The 23,297-nt window shown below is 41.6% G+C and overlaps 1 protein-coding gene across 3 annotated transcripts in view; it reads left to right on the top strand.

Moving 5' to 3' along the window:
• LOC112253029 (phosphatidylcholine:ceramide cholinephosphotransferase 1) overlaps window positions 1-19,299 on the top strand; it is a 43,515-nt gene extending 24,216 nt beyond the window's left edge. For all 3 annotated transcript variants that reach the window (XM_024424890.2, XM_024424891.2, XM_024424889.1), the window contains exons 2-6: window positions 12,505-13,380; window positions 13,693-13,810; window positions 15,051-15,204; window positions 15,702-15,868; window positions 15,979-19,299. In XM_024424890.2, the coding sequence (XP_024280658.1) occupies window positions 12,767-13,380; window positions 13,693-13,810; window positions 15,051-15,204; window positions 15,702-15,868; window positions 15,979-16,155 (1,230 nt within the window). In that variant the 5' untranslated portion in view covers window positions 12,505-12,766 and the 3' untranslated portion in view covers window positions 16,156-19,299. The remainder of the gene's footprint in view (window positions 1-12,504; window positions 13,381-13,692; window positions 13,811-15,050; window positions 15,205-15,701; window positions 15,869-15,978) is intronic.
• Window positions 19,300-23,297: the final 3,998 nt, after the last annotated feature.

Here is a 23,297-nt window from a genome sequence, read left to right as displayed (position 1 = left end):
CATAGGTTAGGTTATTTTTCAAGGGGGGGCTGAACGCATTGATTCCATGTATTTTTCTGCTTCTCATTAAGAAAAATTATATTTGGGTCTTGGAGGTGTGGTTTGATGTGGGTGTGTTATGTTCACTATATCGTACCCTGGCAATTAATGTTTGTCCCTCCTTGAGTCACCACATCCACAGCATAGCCAAAACCACTTCCTCAAAATAGTCAGAATTAATCCAAGATAAACCAATAAATCTGTAATTTATTTTGATGTTTTGCAGTGGATGTGTTAGCTGCACAATTTTACATCTAGCTCAGGTGTTTGGTGCAGAATTTCTGAAGTAAAAAGACGTGCATGGATAACCTAGTCAGTGCACTGCAGACAGTATTGATTCCGCTTCTGCTGTCTGTGCTTAGAACTGATTTCTGAGAACATGTCATCAACTTTATCAGCAAGCTGTCGACCTATTGTAAATAAAGCACAAGCAACACGCTGTTTCAGTGCCCAAAATCACTAGCTAGTGAGCTAAGTTCCATCTATGTTTGTCAATGAAACTACATAGTAGTTGCTAGCAGGCACATTGAGCAGGCAGGCTGATCAATATACAATATATGTCTATACGACAATGAGACAAAATAAGGAAGTGGATAGAATATGATTATCAGTCAAATTAACAAATGTATATAATATTGATTACTATGTACGGTGCCTTCAGAAAGTTTTCATACCCCTAGACTTATTCCACATTTTGTTGTTACATCCTGGAACCAAACATCAAAAATTTGGACTTGTCAGACCAAAAGACATCTTTCCATCGGTCTAATGTCCATTGCTCGTGTTTCTTGGCTCAAGCAAGTCTCTTCTTATTGGTGTCCTTTAGTAGTGGTTTCTTTGCAGTAATTTGACCATGAAGGCCTGATTCACACAGTCTCCTCTGAACAGTTGATTTTGAGATGTGTTTGTTACTTGAACTCTGTGACGCATTTATTTGGACTGCAATTTCTGAGGCTGGTAACTAATGCAGCAGAAGTAACTCTGGGTCTTCCTTTCCTGTGGCGGTCCTCTTGAGAGTCAGTTGCATCATAGCGTTTGGTTTTTGTGACTGCACTTGAAGAAACTTTAAAAGTCCTTGACATTTTTCGGATTGACTGACCTTCATGCCTTAAAGTAATGATGGACTGTAATTTCATTTTGCTTATTTGAGCTGTTCTTGCCATAATATGGACTTGATATTTTACCAAATAGGGTTGTCTTATGTATACCACCCCTACCTTGTCACAACACAACTGATTGGCTCAAACGCATTAAGAAGGAAAGAAATTCCACAAATGAACTTTTAACAAGGCACACCTGTTCATTGAAATGCATTCCAGGTGACTACCTCATGATGCTGACAAACCTTTGACTGGTTGTGTGTGTTTGCGCTTTTGTTTGTACAGTGTACTGTTAATTTGTCAAAGATACGTTTCTGTATAGTTTTAGTCTTTCAAACGGGTTTGTGAATAGTTTTTATTTCAGTTTATGAACGTCTTTCATTAGTAGTTTCGGTTTACTATAACCTTGCTTCCAACAACATGTTTGTCAGCGAGACTGTCTATTGTTTCTTTGTCAACCAGAGTCTGAGGAAAGTTTATATTGACAATAATCTGTAGCTCTATATTTTTGCTGTGTCTTTTTGGCCTGAATTGGTTAGTCTCATCCCTGAAACATACGTTTTAGAATTGTGAATGAGTCATTCTGCTACTGGCGCCCTGTTTGTGTACTTGGCATGCTTTGGGGGGAAATGTTAAACTCTGGTCACAGACAGCCTTTTGCTTTTCTGCCTTGTTAGTTACTAAGTGGTGTAAAGAACTTAAGTGAAAATACTTGAAAGTACTTAAGTTGTTTTGGGGGGTGTCTGTACTTTACTATTTATATTTTGGACAACTTTTACTTCACTACATTCCTAAAGACAATGATGTACTTTTTGCTCCATACATTTTCCCTGACACCCAAAAGTACTTGTTACATTTTGAATGCTTAGCTGGACATGAAAATCGTCCAAGAAAACATCCCTTGTCGTCCCTACCGCCTATGATCTGTCAGACTCCCTAAACACAAATGCTTTGTTTGTAAATTATGTGTTGGAGTGTGCCCCTGGCTATCTGTGAAAAATAAAATACAACATTGTGCCATCATGTGTTTAATATAAGCAATTTGAAACCATTTATACTTAAGTATATTTAAAACCAAATACTTTTAGACTTTTACTCAGGTAGTATTTTACTGGGTGACTTTTACTTTTACTTGAGTAATTTCCTATTAAGGTGTCTTACTTTCACTCAAGTATGACAATTGAGTACTTTTTCCACCAATGTCATTACTCTTCCATTCCACGGCCAAACCTCGAAGGGAAGAATTTACAGCATGAAGCAGTATGGTTGGACTATGTATCATTGATGCGTTTTCCACTTGTCCTTGTTTCATTTTGTGATCCAAGTAATTTTTTCCAGCATCAGAAATGTCAGCGTTCTGCCATGTAGTCTGGTTTCTGGCCACTAGTTTTATTTATGAGGGGCTGTAGGCCTAAAAACATCCTTGATTTTAGATTTTAAAAAGCTCACGTTATTTCCATATATATAATGTATCTAGGGCCGGGACAATACCAGCATCACGATACTTGTTAGTATTGTGGCAAGGAAACAAAACATGAAGCCCTAATGTTGGAAACCAACATTATATTGTCATCCAGAGTCATATTTATATATTTTCCATGCTATAGCACACACATTTTGACATACAGCATGTTTTTAAAGGACCAAAGAGTTTGGTCTGCTTCGTGTTTTCATGGAAAACATATACTAGAATCATCACAACCCTAGTTGTATCTGCCATGACTTTTCATTATTGGCTAGCGCGCACATAAAGCTGTGTCAGATGGTTGAGTAAGAATATACATGATTCTTCTAACACAGTTTGGTGTTCAATGTTTGTATGAGTCGGGCAGCAGGTGCTGTTATGTCACTGTGAATGCCGAGCATCAGCTACAACACTATTAAGTAAACAGAATTACACTGCCATATGAGCAGTTCAGTTACTTTGCTACATATTTTTTACATTTGAGTAATTTAGCAGACACTCTTATCCAGAGCGACTTACAGTAGTGAGTGCATACATTTACCCATGTGGGAATCAAACTCACAACCCTGGCAGTGCATGTGCCCTGCTATAATACCAACAGAGCTACATGGGACTATTAGATTGCTGATGTTTTGCAAGCTGTTGGAGTGATGAAATTACGGTTTCCTTTATGCCTCTCCTGCAGCTATGTACAACTATAGACATGGCATATCAACTCGCCATTGGAATTACAGTGGCATGAAGATCTCCTGAATCTTCAAAGTCAACTGTCGAGTTATTTTCCAACTCTTTGTTCACTACACGAAATGTGTTGTATTTAAGTGTTCTGTGTTCATTGCTCCCGGGATACTTCCGTTCTGAAGTTGGTTGAACAACAGTAAACTGACCACCACTACCTGTAAACATACTCACTCTCCGTAGACAGTAAATTGCAAAATAAACTTTGTCCAGTTGGTCAATGCAGTGCTTGTAAACATTGTGTAAAGTTGTCTGTGTATTTACTCATCATGACAATGCTAGGCCTTGCCTTATAACAGGTAGGTAGCCTAGTGGTTAGAGTGTTGGACTTGTAACCGAAAGGTTGCAAGATCAAATCCCTGAGCTGACAAGGTAAAAATCTGTCACTCTGCCCCTGAACAAGGCAGTTAACCCACTGTTCCTAGGCCGTCATTGAAAATAAGATTTGCCAAGTTAAATAAAAGTTTAAAAAAATACTCACACACTTTGGGACAATGTTTTATTAGAAAAAGTAGTCTCATTACGGAACGTTACCTTCCGAGAACGATGGTGAATAAAATGCATAATCACCATTCTCTCACCTGTATCACTTGGTCTACTACCTGGCCCACAAACCCACATAGAATGAACTATGCAAATATTTACTCAACATGGTTGGCCAGTAGACAGCATGCAGCTGCAGTTGAACACCTTTAGGTAGAGAGTTCAGACACATGGTGAAATGAGAAAGCACAGGGACATGATCTTTGATGCAGCGTATTTTCTCTGGTCGCACAGAAAAGCAGTTCATGCGGGTGTTCTCATGGTTTCCATAGACCAGTCTGGGGGGGATCCTTACTGCAACAAATGGTTTAAGGGGAACTAAACTATTTTTTTAACCTGTGTGGGAATTGTTTTAAATATATATATATATATATATATATAATATATATGTTTTAACCCACGTAAACTCGTAACTAGTTATTCCTTTGTTCAGGTGAAGGGTGGCTTTGCTCATCCTCACATGTTGATTTCATATGTTTGCATCTTACATTTAAGGCTGCCTTACCCCATGTTTTAGTATACTTCCTCTAGGGTCCATTACATCCAGTGGTGGAAAAAGTACCCAATTGTCATACTTGAGTAAAAGTAAAGATACCTTTTTTAATAGAAAATAACTAAAGTAAAAGTGAGTCACCCAGTAAAATACTAGAGTAAAAGTATTTGGTTTTAAATATACTAAAGTATCAAAAGTAAATGTAATTGCTAAAATATACTTAAGTATTGAAAGCAAAAGTATAAATCATTTCAAATTCCCTTAAGCACTTTGTTTAAAAAAAAACTACGGATAACCTGGGGCACACTCCAACACATACATAATTTACAAACAAAGAATTTGGATTTAGTTCGCAGTAGGGATGACCGGGGATGTTCTCTTGATACGTGTGTGAATTGGAGCATTTTCCTGTCATACTAGCCATTTAAAAATATAAGTAAAGTACAGATACCCCCCAAAAGTACTTAAGTAGTACTTTAAAGTGTTTTTACTTAAGTACTTTACACCACTGATTACAGCTCTTGTCCCCATGCAGTGCCATTAATTTGAATGTTGGTTATCCTTCCACAATGTCACAATGGATGGCAGAAATGTCAAGTTATGTATCACTAGATTTGATTTATTACCCGATTAAAGGGTATTCTGTGCATCTTTCATACGGTCTGGATGCCTTTGGAATACTGTACAACAAAAGGAGTTTGTATTGAAAAATGCCCACGTCAGGGGAGATACCTATTTAGGCCATCCATAGCTGCTGGGCTGCTCAGTCCTGTCCCTGGGGGTCTGACTTACTGTTGTCACTCTGGCCTTGCTCGAACACACCTGAAACCAATAATGAATGTTTAACTAAGATCCTAAAGTCCTCCCTCGCCCTCCTTTCGGCAAATCTGACCACGACTCCATTTTGTTGCTCTCAGCCTTTAGACAGAAACTAAAACAGGAAACAACCCTGCTCAGGTCTGTTCAACGCTGGTCCGACCAATCTGATTCGACGCTTCAAGATTGCTTCGATCACGTGGACTGAGATATGTTCCAGATAGCGTCAAACAACAACATTGATGTATGCGCAGATTCTGTGAGCGAGTTTATTCGCAAGTGCATCGGTGGTGACGTACCCACGGCAACAATTAAAACCTTCCCCAACCAGAAACCGTGGATTGATGGCAGCATTCGCGCAAAAACTGAAAGCGCGAACCACTGCTTTTAATCAGGGCAAGGCGACCGGAAACATAACCGAATACAAACAGTGTAGCTATTCCCTCCGCAAGGCAATCAAACAAGCTAATCATCAGTATAGAGACAAAGTAGAGTCGAAATTCAACGGCTCAAACATGAGGTATGTGGCAGGGTCTACAGTCAATCATGGACTACAAAAAGAAAACCAGCCCCGTCGTGGACCCAGATGTCTTGCTCCCAGACAAACTAAACAACCTCTTTGCTCGCCTTGAGGACAATGCAGTGCCACTATCACGACCCGCTACCAAAACTTGCGGACTCTCCTTCACCGCAGCCAATGTGCGTAAAACATTTAAACGTGTTAACCCTCACAAGGCTGCCGGCCCAGACGGCATCCCTAGCCGCGTCCTCAGAGCATGCGCAGTCCAGCTGGCTGGTGTGTTTACTGACATATTCAATCCTTCCCTATCCCAGTCTGCTGTTCTCACATGCTTCAAGATGGCCACCATTGTTCCTATTTCTAAGAAAGCTAAGGTAACTGAGCTAAACGACTATTGCCCCGTTGCACTCACTTCCGTCATCATGAAGTGCTTTGAGAGACTAGTCAAGGATCACATCACCTCCACCCTCCCTGACACCCTAGACCCATTCCAATTTGCTTACCGCCCCAATAGGTCCACAGACGATGCAATCACACTGCACAATGCCCTAACCCATCTGGACAAGAGGAATACTTATGTAAGAATGCTGTTCATCGACTGCAGCTCAGCATTTAACACCATAGTACCCTCCAAACTCGTCATTAAGTTCGAGACCCTGGGTCTCAACCCCGCCCTGTGCAACTGGGTCCTGGGCTTTCTGACGGGCCGCTCCCAGGTGGTGAGGGTAGGAAACATCTCCACCCCGCTGATCCTCAACACTGGGGCCCCACAAGGGTGCGTTCTCAGCTCTCTCCTGTACTCCCTGTTCACCCATGACTGCGTGGCCATGCACGCCTCCAACTCAATCATCAAGTTTGCAGACGACACTACAGTGGTAGGCTTGATTACCAACAACGACGAGACGGCCTACAGGGAGGTGGTGAGGGCCCTCAGAGTGTGGTGTCAGGAAAATAACCTAACACTCAATGTCAACAAAACGGAGATGATCGTGGACTTAAGGAAACAGCAGAGGGAGAACCCCCCTATCCACATCGATGGGACAGTAGTGGAGAAGGTGGAAAGTTTTAAGTTCCTCGGCGTACACATCACGGACAACCTGAAATGGTCCACCCACACAGACAGCGTGGTGAAGAAGGCGCAACAGCGCCAGAAGGCATCACCGGAGGCAAACTACCTGCCCTCCAGGACATCTACACCACCCGATGTCAGAGGAAGGCCAAAAAGATCATCAAGGACAACAACTACCTGAGCCACTGCCTGTTCACACAGACAACAGTCACCCTCGAAGCATCGTTACCCATCGCTCCACAAAAGCCGCGGCCCTTGCAGAGCAAGGGCAACCACTACTTCAAGGTCTCAGAGCAAGTGACGTCTCCGATTGAAACGCCACTAGCGCGCATGTGACCAATAAAATTTGATTTGATTTGAATAACGGGTGGTTTGATTTTTTTGTGTGGGGGGTATTGATATTTGTGGGTCAAACTTTCTCACTTATCATTATTCAGGATTATCCATAATCATGGTAGCGTCCACATTCATGTAGAAGTGTTTAGAAACATATTATATTCTTATTTACAATAAAAGTGACCCCAAAAGGGTCATATTAGATTGTGTAGAAATGCAGGAAATTATCTTTAGATGCCCAAAACATTCTGAGGGAGGACCCCCAGACCATCCACCAGGTTGTCCCTCCACTTCTAAAACCAAAGTTGTACCCCCGAGTTGAATACATTTGTGGTTTTCCCCTCGGCAGCATGGCTAAAGTCTGCTGTGGAATTATAACACTGGCTGCCCTGTAAGATAATTCAAGGAGCAAAGGTCCACCGCACGCAGCTGACTCGGTGACGGCAAATCTCCAATCTCTCTCTCTCTCTCGCTCTCAAACACTTACACTCCACCTCTGTGGGTTACCCTTTCCCCTACTTCACTCCTGTTGTGAATTGCCTCTCACACTGAGTCAAAACAGGCTACATACAGTGGGGCAAAAAAGTATTTAGTCAGCCACCAATTGTGCAAGTTCTCCCACTTAAAAAGATGAGAGAGGCCTGTAATTTTCATCATAGGTACACTTCAACTATGACAGACAAAATGAGAAAAAAAAATCCAGAAAATCACATTGTAGGATTTTTAATGAATTTATTTGCAAATTATGGTGGAAAATAAGTATTTGGTCACCTACAAACAAGCAAGATTTCTGGCTCTCACAGACCTGTAACTTCTTCTTTAAGAGGCTCCTCTGTCCTCCACTCGTTACCTGTATTAATGGCACCTGTTTGAACTGGTTATCAGTATAAAAGACACCTGTCCACAACCTCAAACAGTCACACTCCAAACTCTACTATGGCCAAGACCAAAGAGCTGTCAAAGGACACCAGGAACAAAATTGTAGACCTGCACAAGGCTGGGAAGACTGAATCTGCAATAGGTAAGCAGCTTGGTTTGAAGAAATCAACTGTGGGAGCAATTATTAGGAAATGGAAGACATACAAGACCACTGATAATCTCCCTCGATCTGGGGCTCCACGCAAGATCTCACCCCGTGGGGTCAAAATGATCACAAGAACGGTGAGCAAAAATGTGCAAATAAATTCATTAAAAATCCTACAATGAGATTTTCTGGATTTTTTTCCTTCTCATTTTGTCTGTCATAGTTGAAGTGTACCTATGATGAAAATTACAGGCCACTCATCTTTTTAAGTGGGAAAACTTGAACAATTGGTGGCTGACTAAATACTTTTTTGCCCCACTGTACAGCCAGCCATTACAAAGAGCATTTTATAGCTGTTCAAATCTGTCATTCATGGTGGTGGGCTAACCTGTTGTTATGGACATGTTGGAATGTTAAAATAAGTTGTATTTTTTGCTCATCAGTCTCATCAGAGTTGAAGCCTTGCCAGTTGTATTCATAAAAGCAGGCAGCTGGTGCCTATAGGCCTGTATCCCAGTCTGTAGGGCGGTTGGCTGAGGTAAGGGTTGAATGGTTCTGTTGGCTGCTTGCCCTGTGACTGGGGTGGGGCCCAGTGCTGAGCACTGACCCTCAGCCTGGCTGATTTATGAGTTCCTCACTGAGCCTCCAGAAACACAGCCTTGGCCTCCAGCTGAACCATGGACTCCCTGAAACATAAGCAGGGACACCCTGTGTCCATTGCTGTCTAAACTGTTTATAAACACACCCCAAGCCAGCAGATGTGGATTGTTGCAGTTTACACTACAGTGGATAAAGTGAGCTTTTGCTGTTGTGCTTTAAGTTAAAGCAATATAGGCATACTGTTGAGTGGTGGTTGCTACAGCTGGAAAAACGGGAAACCGAGATTAGTGGGGTAATATTTACAATATGTGCATACCTCACATGTGACCCGTAATAAGACTTTGCAATTAATATGTTAACAAAGTCTATTAAATAACCAAGCAATATTAATGTAGAAGTGTTTGGGGCGACAGGTAGCCTAGTGGTTAGAGCACTGGGCCAGTAACCGAAAGGTTGCTAGATCAAATCCCCGAGCTGACAAGGTAAAAATCTGTCATTCTGCAACTGAACAAGGCTGTTCCTAGGCCGTCATTGTAATTAAGAATTTGTTCTTAACGGACTTGCCTAGTTAATTTTTATTTAACTCCATAAAGATTATTTAGCAATATGCAAGAGTCTATAGATTAGTAAAAGTAATAGAAAGGTCTGAGAGTTGTCTATATCAAAGGCAGATATTTAATACCATTGTAAAATGAACAATACATTATACAAGGCATAAAGCTTAAGTTACAAAGCATTTCAAGGCCTTATTCTGGGCATGATCACAGAGGGAGAAAGAGAAGTCATAGCCTTAAAGGCCGTGCTCCAAGAATCCCAGGGGCAGAGTGCAAAAGAAAGACGGTATATCTCACCAGCGCAGGTCAGGATCAAAGGGAGGGAGACAATGCATCTGAGAACCCTTTTTATAACAGATGTTTGGATTCAAAATCTCAATTCAAAAGCATTACTGTTGAGTTAACCTCCAATCAGATATCAGACCTACAGGATGTAAAGACAACAGAACCTCTGCTACCCAGTGAGACAGAATGGGGGTTACACCATGCCCAAACTGGATGCGCGGGTGCGTCCGCCATCGTGCGCAAATTGATTTTGTCCCCCCACACCAAACGCGATCACGACACGCAGGTTGAAATATCAAAACAAACTCTTAACCAATTATATTAATTCAGGTTGAAAAGCATTAAACGTTTATGGCAAATTAGCTAGCTAGCTTGCAGTTTCTAGCTAATTTGTCCTTTTTAGCTAGCTTGCTGTTGCTAGTTAATTTGTCCTGGGATATAAACGTTGAGTTATTTTATCTGAAATGCACAAGGTCCTCTACTCTGACAATTAATCCACACAAAACGGTCAACTGAATCTTTCTACTAGAGATCGACTGATTATGATTTTTCAACACCGATAGCGATTATTGGAGGACCAAAAATGCCGATACCGATCAATCGGCCGATTTAAAATAAATATAATAATAATAATTTTAAAACAAAATGTATTTGTAATGACAATTACAACAATACTGAATTAACACTTATTTTAACTTAATATAATACATCAATAAAATCAATTTAGCCTCAAGTAGATAGTGAAACATGTTCAATTTGGTATAAATAATGCAAAAACAAAGTGTTGGAGAAGAATGTAAAAGTGCAATATGTGCTATGTAAGAAAGCTAAGGTTTCAGTTCCTTGCTCAGAACATGAGAACATATGAAAGCTGGTGGTTCCTTTTAACATGAGTCTTCAATATTCCCAGGTAAGAAGTTTTAGGTTGTAGTTATTATAGGACTATTTCCCTCTATACCATTTGTATTTCATTAACCTTTGACTATTTAATGTTCTTATAGGCACTTTAGTATTGCCAGTGTAACAGTATTTCTTCCGTCCCTCTCCTCGCTCCTCCCTGGGCTCAAACCAACAACACAACGACAACAGCCACCACATCGAAACAGCGTTACCCATGCAGAGCAAGGAAACAACCACCCCAAGGCCCAGAGCGAGTGAAGTTTGAAACTCTCTATTAGCGCGCGCTAACTAGCCAGCCATTTCACTTCGGTCACACCAGCCTCATCTCGGGAGTTGATAGGTTTGAAGTCATAAACAGCGCAATGCTTGACACACGAAGAGCTGCTGGTATAACGCATGAAAGTGCTGTTTGAATGAATGTTTACGGGCCTGCTTCTGCCTACCACTGCTCAGTCAGATACTTAGATACTTGTATGCTTGTATGCTCAATCAGATTATATGCAACACAGGACACGCTAGATAATATATAGTAATATCATCAACCATGTGTAGTTAACTAGTGATTATGATTGATTGTTTTTTATAAGATAAGTTTAATGCTAGCTAGCAACTTAACTTGGTTTACTGCATTTGCGTAACAGGCAGTCAGTCTCCTTGTGGAGTGCAACGAGAGAGAGGCAGGTTGTTATTGCGGTGGACTAGTTAACTGTAAGGTTGCAAGATTGGATCCCCCGAGCTGACAAGGTGAAAAGCTGTCTTTCTGCCCCTGAACGAGGCAGTTAACCCACCGTTCCTAGGCCGTCATTGAAAATAAGAATGTATTCTTAACTGGCTTGCCTAGTTAAATAAAGATTAAATAAAGGTGTAAAAAAAAAAAACTACGCCCAAAAATACCGATTTCCGATTGTTATGTGAACTTGAAATCGGCCATTCCGATTAATCGGTCGACCTCTACTTTCTAGTCATCTCTCCTCCTTCCAGGCTTTTTCTTCATTGAACTTTATAGGGCAATTGGCATCTAACTTTCATAATAAGGTGTATTATCCCGACCGACCTCAGTTTATCTTTCAATCACCCACGTGGGTATAACCAATGAGGAGATGGCACTTGGGTATATGCTTCTATAACCAATGAGGAGACGGGATAGACAGGACTTGCACCGCGTTCAGCGTCACAAATAAAACTGACTTCTTCTATTTTAGCGATTGGCAATGCAGACGCTCGTTGGCGCAATGATTGAATAACATGTATTTGTACATTTATTTTGCGCGAGCGGTGTAGTCAGCATGTTAGAGGGAGAATGCAGGATTCCTAAAACAACACAAAGGAAATCCTAGCATACAGGTTATAAGAATCACTTTGGGGGCTGGGTTGCCCAGCAGTAGCAATCATATTGCTTGGTCTGTAATTTGTTCAGTGGTTTTAGGTGGTAACTGTCTAAAAGATGACTGACTTAGGTTAGTTTTAGGGGATACTGAAGCAAGTCCTGTCACTTCTGCTTATCAAAGTCTTTGATAAATCAATATACTGTATCAAACTGTAGGGAGATTCCTAACCAACTATATTTACCTTTTTTAGGGCTGTAATATACAGTATGTTGACAGTTTACAATGAGATCTCAATGTCATTGTCTGTTGTGGGTTTACTGGTAAATGGCTGTCAGGTACAATCATAGATATTTCTCAGTGGCTTGGTACATAAAAAGGCTAAAGCCACACAGGATGTGTGTCCTCTGAAAGGATTGTCTACTGTAGAGATCAAAGATGGAAACATGCTTCTATTGGGTTGTTCCTATGAGTGTTGCTGTCGTAAAAATAGCTTTTGAATGATGTGTGTAATTGATAGCATGTGTTCATCTGAAAGAAATAGAGCTTAACTGGTTTCAGTGTTGATTTCAGTGAGCTACCTGTGGTACTAAAGGCCATGTTACAAGCTAATTATCCTTTTCTATAATTCAACGATTGGTCACTGTCTGCTCTAGGTTGAATCTCAAGTCTCAACCCTTTTTCTCTCCTTTCCCAGGAAAGAGGCATACGGGAACCCCATTGAAGTAATGAGGTGAAGAAGCACAAAGCAGGCTAAAGCAGCTGGCTACTAGCTACCTTCCATACTCTACTAAGTCTGAGACTGGGTCCTCCGGGTGTCTCCATCCAATGCTCCTGAAGCGCCATGAGCCACAGCTGGGGACAATTTACTACTCCATAGACTGCCATATCTCCTGCAGCCTTTCCCTCTCTGTCCTCGGGCCCCCCCTGGCCCCTTCCCCCCTTCCCCATTGGCCGAGATGAAGAAGGTGGGGCAGTGGTCGGCGGAGGAGGTGTCCCATTGGCTGAGCGAGGAGGGGATGCAGGAGTATGGCGACTCCCTCCAGCAGGCGGACGGCCCCGTCCTGCTGCGGCTCACCCCGGATGACTTCCTGACCCCGCCCCTCTCACTGGTCTCCTCAGACAATGGGCGGCAGCTCTTGGAACGGTTGGAGACCCTACGGATCGAGCATCACATTGAGGAGCACCAAAAAAATGGCCACGCCAATGGCCATGGGAGGCTGCCCAACGGCACTGCCAAGCCCCTGCGGAAAGGTTCACTGGGGCTTAATGGCTTCCGGAAGGAGATGGTCCAAATCCCCATCCCCATGTTGGAGCCTGAACGCTCTGGGTTCCCCCAGGAGTGGGGCAAGACAGGCGTAGCGTTCCTCTACGCAGTCTGCTGCTTTGTCACTACCACCGTGGTCATCTCGGTGGTCCATGAGAGGGTGCCGGCCAAGGAGCATACCCCACCGCTGCCCGATAAGTTCTTTGACATTTTTGACCGGGTGGAGTGGGCCTTCTCTATCTGCGAGATCAATGGCATGCTGCTGGTGAGTCTGTGGCTGCTGCAGTGGACCCTGCTCAAGTACAGGTGAGACAACAGTAGTGTGATAAGAGTAGATGGGGCAGTGTTTACCTTTTTAAATTGTAACCTTCAACTTTGAACTTATTTTTCTGGGATACCCAATGGCTACATTACAGGCTGAATAAATTGCAAACGTCTGCCAGATCTCACCACGCCTGGATATGCGTTTAACATATGAGCTAACCACATATGATATAGCAATCTGATGCTCGACTTGGCAGTCAATGACGTAGGTTGCTGCAATGCAACGTCTGCAATGTAGTCAGCCTGGAATGTGACTGTAGATAACTAACCAATAATCTGTATCTCTGTGTCCAGATCAATAATCATCCGTCGGTTCTTCTTCATTGTGGGTACCCTCTACCTGTACAGATGTGTCACCATGTACATAACCACTCTGCCTGTTCCAGGGATGCACTTCCAATGCTCTCCAAAGGTTTGTTTCCTTCCAAATCCAAGCAACAGTAGGCTGTCAGTTGCAAACACTCACTGTGACCTACCAGCGCCCATATCTATTTCCATCAATGATGTGTCATTGCTGCTATAATATTCTGATTCTCTGGGCTATTCTTGCATATAAACATTACAGTTGGATCTTAAAAACAACACCCCCTAAAGACAAACTTAACAGAAAGAGATCTAGACCTTGTTTTCATTTTAACGCCCCCCAGTCCTCTTCACGGGACATTAATCACATGAAAAAGATCAAAACGATTCTGTTGCATGTGTACAACTTAAAAGAGATATTTTTTAAACTGCTTGAGTGCTCATCCGGCATGAGTTTCCTTTCCCTGTTTTCGCTTCTCACATCCTAACCCTGTGACTAAAGAGCCAGATGAGGTCAAGTTATACTGAGGTAGCATGTGGTTCAAGTGTGACTCACTTGATCACTTATATATATACTATATAGTTCTCTTTTGAAAGTCTTTTGAAGTGTCGAAGAATGGAAGTCACAAAATGGTAGCTCCTCCCACCACAGAACAAAGCGGTGGGTGGGAGTTCAGTGTATAGAAACTTTCCCACTCCCTCTGTTGCCCAAGGCCATTGGGAGTGATGTGTATTGTTCCCTCGTTCCGCCCTCCAACTTTCCTCCCCTCCTCTACTCCCCTCCCCTCCTCTACTCCCCTCCCAGCAACAGATGAAGGTCTTTTTATGTACTGTCATGTCCTGGGCCTGGTTTCCTGTTCTAAACCTCTATCTGAATTGGAACAAGCTGTCCTCCATCACAGAGACCAACTGTGAAGTGGCTTCCTCTCTCTCTCTCTGTGTGTGTGTGTGTGTGTGTGTGCACGTGTTTAGTTGTGTGTGTGTGTGCACGTGTTTAGTTGTGTGTGTGTGTGTGCACGTGTTTAGTTGTGTGTACATGTTTTTTTGTGCGTGTGTGCATGTGTTTATTTGTGTGTTTCCGTGCACAATGCACATTTACGTGTGTGTGTGTGTGTGTGTATACTACACTGTGTGTACATAGCACATGCAATGTAGTGTTGGTTGAGTCACATGCTGTACCTGATCCACAAAGTTTCTCTTCTGTGTTCCCTATTTGAGTTCAAATGTAGCATACATAATGGAGAACAAAAAAGTTAAGAGAGCGCATACAGACATGTGACTAGCTGACTGGACATTGTTGAATGATTGACATGTCAAATTGACACATAATGGTATGCGTGTCGTTGCAGCTATTTGGGAACTGGGAGGTTCAGATGAGGAGGATCATAAAGCTGATCGCCGGCGGAGGCCTGTCAATCACCGGCTCCCACACCATGTGTGGAGACTACCTGTACAGCGGCCACACAGTCATTCTAACACTATCATATCTCTTTATCAAAGAGTGTAAGTATTACATAGGTTAGCGTTAGCATGGTTGTGTCGATCTCTTTATCAAAGGGTAAAAGTAGGCTACAGGTTTACCGTCATGCTAACACCATCACTTTACTCTATCATTATAAACTTAGCACTTCTGTCCTTTTCTGTTCTCTTCTCTTTCACAATCTGAGAATACCAGTTGGCTGTTTTCCACTGCTCATACAAAAGGTTTTAGAATTGCAGTAAAGCTTTTCCCAAGCAATAGAGAGATAAGCTGACTTCTTGTGTAAATTCTGTGCTAACAGTGGTGTCACATGATGTTGAACTGTACTGTTGTGACGTTAGCCATGTCTTTTATGCTGCAGTGACATCTAGTGGATGGTTGTGGAAGTCTGGTTTGAAAGACTACATAGTTTGTTCCAAAGCAATGTGTTAGGTAAATGCATTTCATTGTTGATTATTGAAACAAAATAATGTCTCTCTGTATATTCCATTAACCCTTCCCTGTCTTTCTCTGTTGTCAGATTCCCCTAAGAGGTTTTGGTGGTACCACTGGTTCTGCTGGACTCTGAGTGCAGTAGGCATCTTCTGCATCCTGCTGGCCCATGACCACTATACTGTGGACGTGGTGGTGGCTTATTTCATCACAACACGTCTCTTCTGGTGGTACCACACCATGGCCAACCAGCAGGTGGGGAGCCAGCACGCCGGTCTCCATTATCTGGTGTTAAATGTAGCTTAATTTAGCTTAAGTGGCATTATTCTACTTGTATTTATTTTCTCTGTTGTGTTTTCATTCAGGCGCTGAAAGAGACGTCCCAGAGTAACCCATTCTCCAGAGTCTGGTGGTTTCGACTGTTCCAGTACTTTGAGGGAAACGTCAAGGGCATTGTCCCTCGAAATTATCAGCTGCCGTGTTCATGGCGATCGTCTCCGTGGAGCCATGGGGTAAAGTACAGCAAAGTGGACACCCAGTGACCCAGGTCACGTGAGGGGTGGGAGCTGAGCGAGAGACCTCCTGAAGTTGTGATCGTCTGAAGGAGATGGTGTCGTGTTGCCAAGCCAGTGCTGTTCCCTTGACTTGTTGGGCTCATTTTAGAAAAATCCCAGTTCTGGCTAGCACTGTGACCATAGTCTTACTTTAGCACTACAAATAAATTTATTTTGGGAAAGGTTTTTGAAAACTTAGCACACTACTTTGATCATGTATTTTTTGCTTGGGACACTTTGCAATGTTTCGTTGACTACAGCAGATCTGGTTAATATTTAAATATTATATTTCGATTATTTTTGTTTTTTTGTTTTGACCATGGCTGTAACAAGTAGTTTAGACTCTTTTCCTCTGCAAATAATTTGAGAAATTCTGGTCCGATAAGGTCTACCAAGTGCAAAACATGTCACTGAAATGTTTATTTGATAACCAAAATGCCATACGTTGTCTGGGGGAGTTTTAGATGCAAAACATTTTTTTCTTTTTTAACAAATTACTTTTTTGTCAACTACGTGGCAATGGTGCAAAAAAAGTTTTTTTCTAACAATTGCAACTTTATTTTTCAAAACAAATAATGTCCCCAAAAATATTTTTAGATTTGTACCTTTTTCAAGATTGAATGCTGAAAGCAGAAGAATCTGTGGTATTTAGAATTGTTCCAGTGCCTTCCTTAGCTTGATTGTACTATGTGTCTGTGTTCCTCTGCCTCGCGCGTGTCTGTCTGACTGCCCACAAGGTCGGCATGAAGCGGTTCCAAATGATCGTTCAAGTCCTGTTCGCATGAATGTAAGAATAATGATGCCAGCCTTATATGGTAATTAGTCTTCCCAAAACCAAAAACATTGAGTGAAATGTCCTGTCAATTTATTTATGTTTTCATATATAATATTTTTTTCCATAGCCGGTGATGTTATAGCAGTTAATGAAGGACCGTTAAGTTGTTTGGTTATGTCCTAATCATTTACTGACCCTTAGCCAGTCTTGACCGTGTTCTAATCTTGTTCCAATCCTATTCTAACCATGTCCTTGCAAGATGGTCCTGGAGGGTTTTCAGTCCTCTAACATGTCATTAAGACTTTAAAGCTCATTGACTTGCTAATAATCTTGTATCAAAGGTTAGTTGCTAACTTTGAAAGAATGATGGAAACCCTCTGGACCTCAAGGACTATACTGGAGTTGTGCAGCACACCTACAAGTCTTTGTAAGAGATACTGAATCCCTATTTTGTCAAACAGTGTTCTCGAAACAGACCCAGAAAATACATCTTACTGGCTGTTGTCGACTTGGCCAATAGAGCAGTGTGTTCCTGAATGCAGCCTGCCAGAATGTCTTACTGATAAATAGGGCCGGAAGGACACCAGTATCACTATTTTTTCCGTTGCAAAAATGAAAACCCAAAGCAGGCTAACTCTTTAAAAACCTACTGTATGTTAAATATTGTTTGCTATAACTCCTGAGTGGCGCAGCGGTCTAAGGCACTGCATCTCAGTGCTAGAGGTGTCACTACATACAGCCTGGATTCGAACCAGGGCGTATCACAACAGGCCGTGATTGAGAGTCCCATAGGGCGGCGCACAATTGGCCCAGCGTCGTCTGTGTTTGGCGGTTGTAGGCCGTCATTGTAAATAAGAATTTGTTCATAACTGACTTGCCTAGTTAAATAAAGGTAAATTTAAATAAATAAATAGCTTGGAAAATATATACATTTGACTGTAGATGGCATCATAATGATGTTTGTTTCTGACATTAGGACTGTTTTCCTGAAGAATTGAATCCCGCTTCGTGCTTTGTTTCCCTGCCACGATACTGACGAGTATATACTGGTATCGTCCTGGCCCTACTGATAAAGACAAGCTTCTTGTGATTATTCATCTATCTTATTGACATACATGTTGATCTTAATGCAGTTCAGTGGTGATATGCCATCTTTGAACTTTGTCAAATGTATAGGGCTTTTCAATGTTGACTTGTTTAAAAACAGAAGTTTGAGGCAAAGTGTATTGGTACTGTCCTGAACTACATTGGCTGGCAAGTTTGCAATGCCAAAAATAGTTTAGTCACAACTACCTACTAAAGAAGCTGACAAATTGTACAAAGCCAATGGGGTTATCAAGTGGGCGAGGGGGCCAAATGCACAGTACTGGGGATCTAATGTACGGACAAATCCACACAACAGACAACGTACTGATTACCATGAATGTGAAAATGGTCTCTAATGATCCTCGATACACTTGTGCATTAAAATGATTTTGTGTTACCATTCCAACAGCACAACATGTTTTCTCCTGAAGTAGAGCTGGTTCGAGTAAGAAATTACCTCAGTTCAGCTGTCTGACTGGAGAGACTGAACTGATTATAACATGGCACTTTCTGTTATGAAAATGCAGCATGGCCCAGTTTAATAGAACTGAATGGTGAGACAGGACAGGTTAATATAATGGACCTCAATTGTATTTATTCTTTAAAAAGAGCTCTAGCCTCTAATCATTGTTGTACATTTTTACGTCATGTTTTTTTTGTGTCCTAAAGAGTAGCAGTACTAAATCGATAATGATGACATAATTTGAATGCTGAATTGATGTGCTATTTCTTCTATTGATGAATGTTTTGACAAATTGTAATTTGGCCTCTTAGCTTGAGGAGGAGGAGGCAGCGGTGGTTGTCCTCTAAAGAAAAGGTTGGGATACCTTCGTTCAAGGGGTATAAGGTCGTATGTTTATGGCTATATTAAAAGTGCATAAACTGTAATGAGTTTAGCATGTACCCATGTGAGACGAAATGCTGTTCTCATTGACAGCTGCGGCTATGTCAAAAATGTATGAATGTGAATGGTAGATCAGATGTCTCTATATAGGCTTATTGATGTAAACCTCTCAAGCCATCTACAGCTGTAACATGAGAGGAGTTTGCGGATATTCCCCTTGAGCCCCTTCAATCCAGACATTTCTCTCTTAAAAAGGAAGCCAGTAGTGGTGGAATGTTTGAACCATTTCTGAAATCCTTCGACGTTTGATTATTAAGGCCATATTTTGACTTGAAGTGCACACGCCTAACTTAAACCAGGCAGTGAAAGTCGGAATATGTGCCTTGATAAATATATATATATATATATATATATATACATACATACATACATACATACAGTACCAGTAAAAAGTTTGGACACTGACTCATTCAAGGGTTTTTCTTTATTTGTACTATTTTTTTTACATTGTAGAATAATAGTGAATACATCAAAACTATGAAATAACACATGGAATCATGTAGTAACCAAAAAAGTGTTAAACAAATCAAAATATATTTTATATTTGAGATTCTTCAAAGTAACCACCCTTTCCCTTGATGACAGCTTTGCACAGTCTTGGCATTCTCTCAACCAGCTTTATGAGGTAGTCACCTGGAATGCATTTCAATGACCAGGTGTACCTTGTTAGAAGTTCATTTGTGGAAAATGTTTCCTTAATGCATTTGAGCCAATCAATTGTGTTGTGACAAGGTAGGAGTGGTATACAGAAGATAGCCCTATTCCATATTATGGCAGGAACAGCTCAAATAAGCAAAGAGAAATGACAGTCCATCATTACTTTTAAGACATGAAGGTCAGTCAATCTGGAAAATGTCAAGAACTTTGAAAGTTTCTTCAAGTGCAGTCGCAAAAACCATCAAGCACTATGATGCAACTGACTTTCAAGAGGACCGCCACAGGAAGACCCAGAGTTACCTCTGCTGCAGAGGATAAGTTCATTCGAGTTACCAGCCTCAGAAATTGCAGCCCAAATAAATGCTTCAGAGTTCAAGTAACAGACACATCTCAACATCAACTGTTCAGAGGAGACTGCGTGAATTAAATTTTTATTTTTTTATTTCACCTTTATTTAACCAGGTAGGCTAGTTGAGAACAAGTTCTCATTAACAACTGTGACCTGGCCCCGATAAAGCAAAGCAGTGCAACACGAACAACAACACAGTTACACGTAGAATTAACAAGCGTACAATCAATAACACAATAGAAAAAAAGAAAGTCTATTCCTTGAAATGAACATCCCAATAAAATAGAACAATTAAATAAAATCTATTTCAATAGCCATATGGTAGCACACACACGCCACCTTACACATCTTTTAGGCGTTAAAGGGTATGAACTCTTATGCAAATGTGCAAATGGTGCAGTTATTATAATTTAGCAGATTAACACTGGAGTGGTAGATGTGCAGATGATGATGTGCAAGTAGAAATACTGGTGTGCAAAAGAGCAGAAAAGTACATAACAATATGGGGATGAGGTAGGTAGATCAGATGTGTACAGCTGCAGCGATCGGTTAGCTGCTCAAATAGCTGATGTTTAAAGTTAGTGAGGGAAATATAAGTCTCCAGCTTCAGCGATTTTTGCAATTCGTTCCAGTCATTGGCAGCAGAGAACTGGAAGGAAAGGCGGCCAAATGAGGTGTTGGCTTTGGGGATGACCAGTGCAATATGCCTGCTGGAGCGCGTGCTACGGATGGGTGTTATTTGTGACCAGTGAGCTGAGATAAGGCAGAACTTTACTTAGCATAGACCTATAGATGACCTGGAGCCAGTGGGTCTGGCGACGAATATGTAGCGAGGGCCAGCAGACTAGAGCATAAAGGTTGCAGTGGTGGGTGGTATAAGGGGCTTTGGTGACAAAACGGATGGCACTGTGATAGACTGCATCCAGTTTGCTGAGTAGAGTGTTGGAGGCTATTTTGTAAATGACATCGTCGAGGATCAGTAGGATACTCAGTTTTATGAGGGTATGTTTGGCAGCATGAGTAAAGGAGGCTTTGTTGAAAAATAGGAAGCTGATTATAGATGTTATTTTGGATTGGAGATGTTTAATATGAGTCTGGAAGGAGAGTTTACAGTCTAGCCAGACACCTAGGTATTTGTAGTTGTCCACATATTCTAAGTCAGAACCATCCAGAGTAGTGATGCTAGTTGTGCGGGCAGTGAACGGTTGAAAAGCATGCATTTAGTTTTACTAGCGTTTAAGAGCAGTTAGAGGCCACGGAATGAGAGTTGTATGGCATTGAAGCTCATTTGGAGGTTTGTTAACAGTGTCCAAAGAAGGGCCAGATGTATACAGAATGGTGTCGTCTGCGTAGAGGTGGTTCAGGGAAACACCCAAAGCAAGAGCAACATCGTTGATAGAGAAAAGAGTCGGCCCGAGAATTGAACCCTGTGGCACCCCCATAGAGACTGCCAGAGGTCTGGACAACAGGCCCTCTGATTTGACACACTGAAATCTGTCTGAGAAGTAGTTGGTGAACCAGGCAAGGCAGTCATTTGAGAAACCAAGGCTGTTGAGTCTGCTGACAAGAATGCGATAATTGACAGAGTCGAATGCCTTGGCCATGTCGATGAAGACGGCTGCACAGTACTGTCTTTTATCGATGGCGATTATGATATCGTTTAGTACTTTGAGCATGGCTGAGGTGCACCCGTGACCAGCTCGGAAACAGGAAACCAGGCCTTCGTGGTTGACTTGCTGCAAAGAAACCATTACTAAAGGGCACCAATAAGAAGAACAGACTTGCTTGGGCCAAGAAACATGAGCAATGGACATTAGACCGGTGGAAATATGTCCTTTGGTCTGATGAGTCAAATTTGAGATTTTTGGTTCCAAAAATACAGATCTCCGCATGTGTGGTTCCCACCGTGAAGCATAGAGGAGGAGGTGTGATAGTGTGGGGGTGCATTGCTGGTGACACTGTCTGTGATTTATTTAGAATTCAAGACACACTTAACCAGCATGGCTACCACAGCATTCTGCAGCGATATGCCATCCCATCTGGTTTGTGCTTAGGCTGTGTTAGGGCTAACACCTCCAGGCTGTGTTAGGGCTATTTGACCAAGAAGGAGTATGATGGAGTGCTGCATTCGATGACCTGGCCTCCATAATCACCCGACCTCAACCCAATTGAGATGGTTTGGGATGAGTTGGACCGCAGAGTGAAGGAAAAGCAGTCAACAAGTGCTCAGCATATGTGGGAACTCCTTCAAGACTGTTGGAAAATCATTTTCAAGTGAAGCTGGTTGAGAGAATGCCAAGAGTGTGCAGAGCTGTCAAGGCAAAGGGTGGCTACTTTGAAGTATCTCAAATATAAAATATATCTTGATTTGTTTAACACTTTTATGGTTACTACATTCCATATGTGTTATTTCTGAGTTTTATTCTACAATGTAGAAAATAGTCAAAATTAACAAAACCCTTTCAATGACTACTGTAGGTGTGTCCAAACTTTTGACTGGTACTATATATAACACATTTTTTGTCTCCTGGCCATAGTTTGGGAGAGAAGTTAGTCCATGGTTGCAAACTAAGCTGGAAAAACATTTTTATTTTAGAATAATGACAGCTAACGTAATTATGTATGTTTTAATTTGTGTGAATCAACAATACAATTGTTCATGTGTTTCTTTTGTGTATACCAGATAAGCTATGATAAATGGATAGGACAGAGAATTATATCTGGGAGACTTTCAAATAAAACAATTTATCATTCAGCATTTTAGCAGTGTCCTCTGTCCATGATTGGAAGTTATGACCAGACGGAACCCAAGATTGTTGTGGTCTTCTCTCCCACCCGGACGAAGAATGGTGTAGCACAGAGGTTCATAAACATTTTCACTCTGGGGCCCCCTTCCAGCATTGTGTATACACCACGTGTATACACCACGTCTATTTCTATAGGCTCAGGCACTGTTCATGACAAACTGTTCACACACCTCTTGTTGGCAAGGAGAACATTTTGCAGGTTTCAATCTTATTTCGAGCAATTCTATACATTTTGCTATGTCTATTGTGCATGCATTCATGTGATATTTGAGTGACTCAAACATTACAACCAGATCTATGGGATAAAAAAATACTAGCAATAAATTGTTAGCTGACATGGGCCAGTTGATCTGGATATTTCTTAGAAATTATAAATAGTTCTCCTCTAAGGTATGCAATGACATGACAAGAGGAAAACAGATGACCCACTACCCAAATTCGAAATTGCATCTTGTGCAATCTACTATTAGAACATTCAAGAGTAATTTGGTGTCTTGTTGATGGTGGTAGAAAACACTGTAAGACGCTGCTCCAGTATCTCCTGTAAGTGTT

Source organism: Oncorhynchus tshawytscha, linkage group LG06 (genome assembly GCF_018296145.1).
Source record: "Oncorhynchus tshawytscha isolate Ot180627B linkage group LG06, Otsh_v2.0, whole genome shotgun sequence".
NCBI classification, from domain to species: domain Eukaryota; kingdom Metazoa; phylum Chordata; class Actinopteri; order Salmoniformes; family Salmonidae; genus Oncorhynchus; species Oncorhynchus tshawytscha.
Note: the sequence above shows the minus strand (reverse complement) of the source record. Positions and strands in the feature narration are given on the sequence as shown.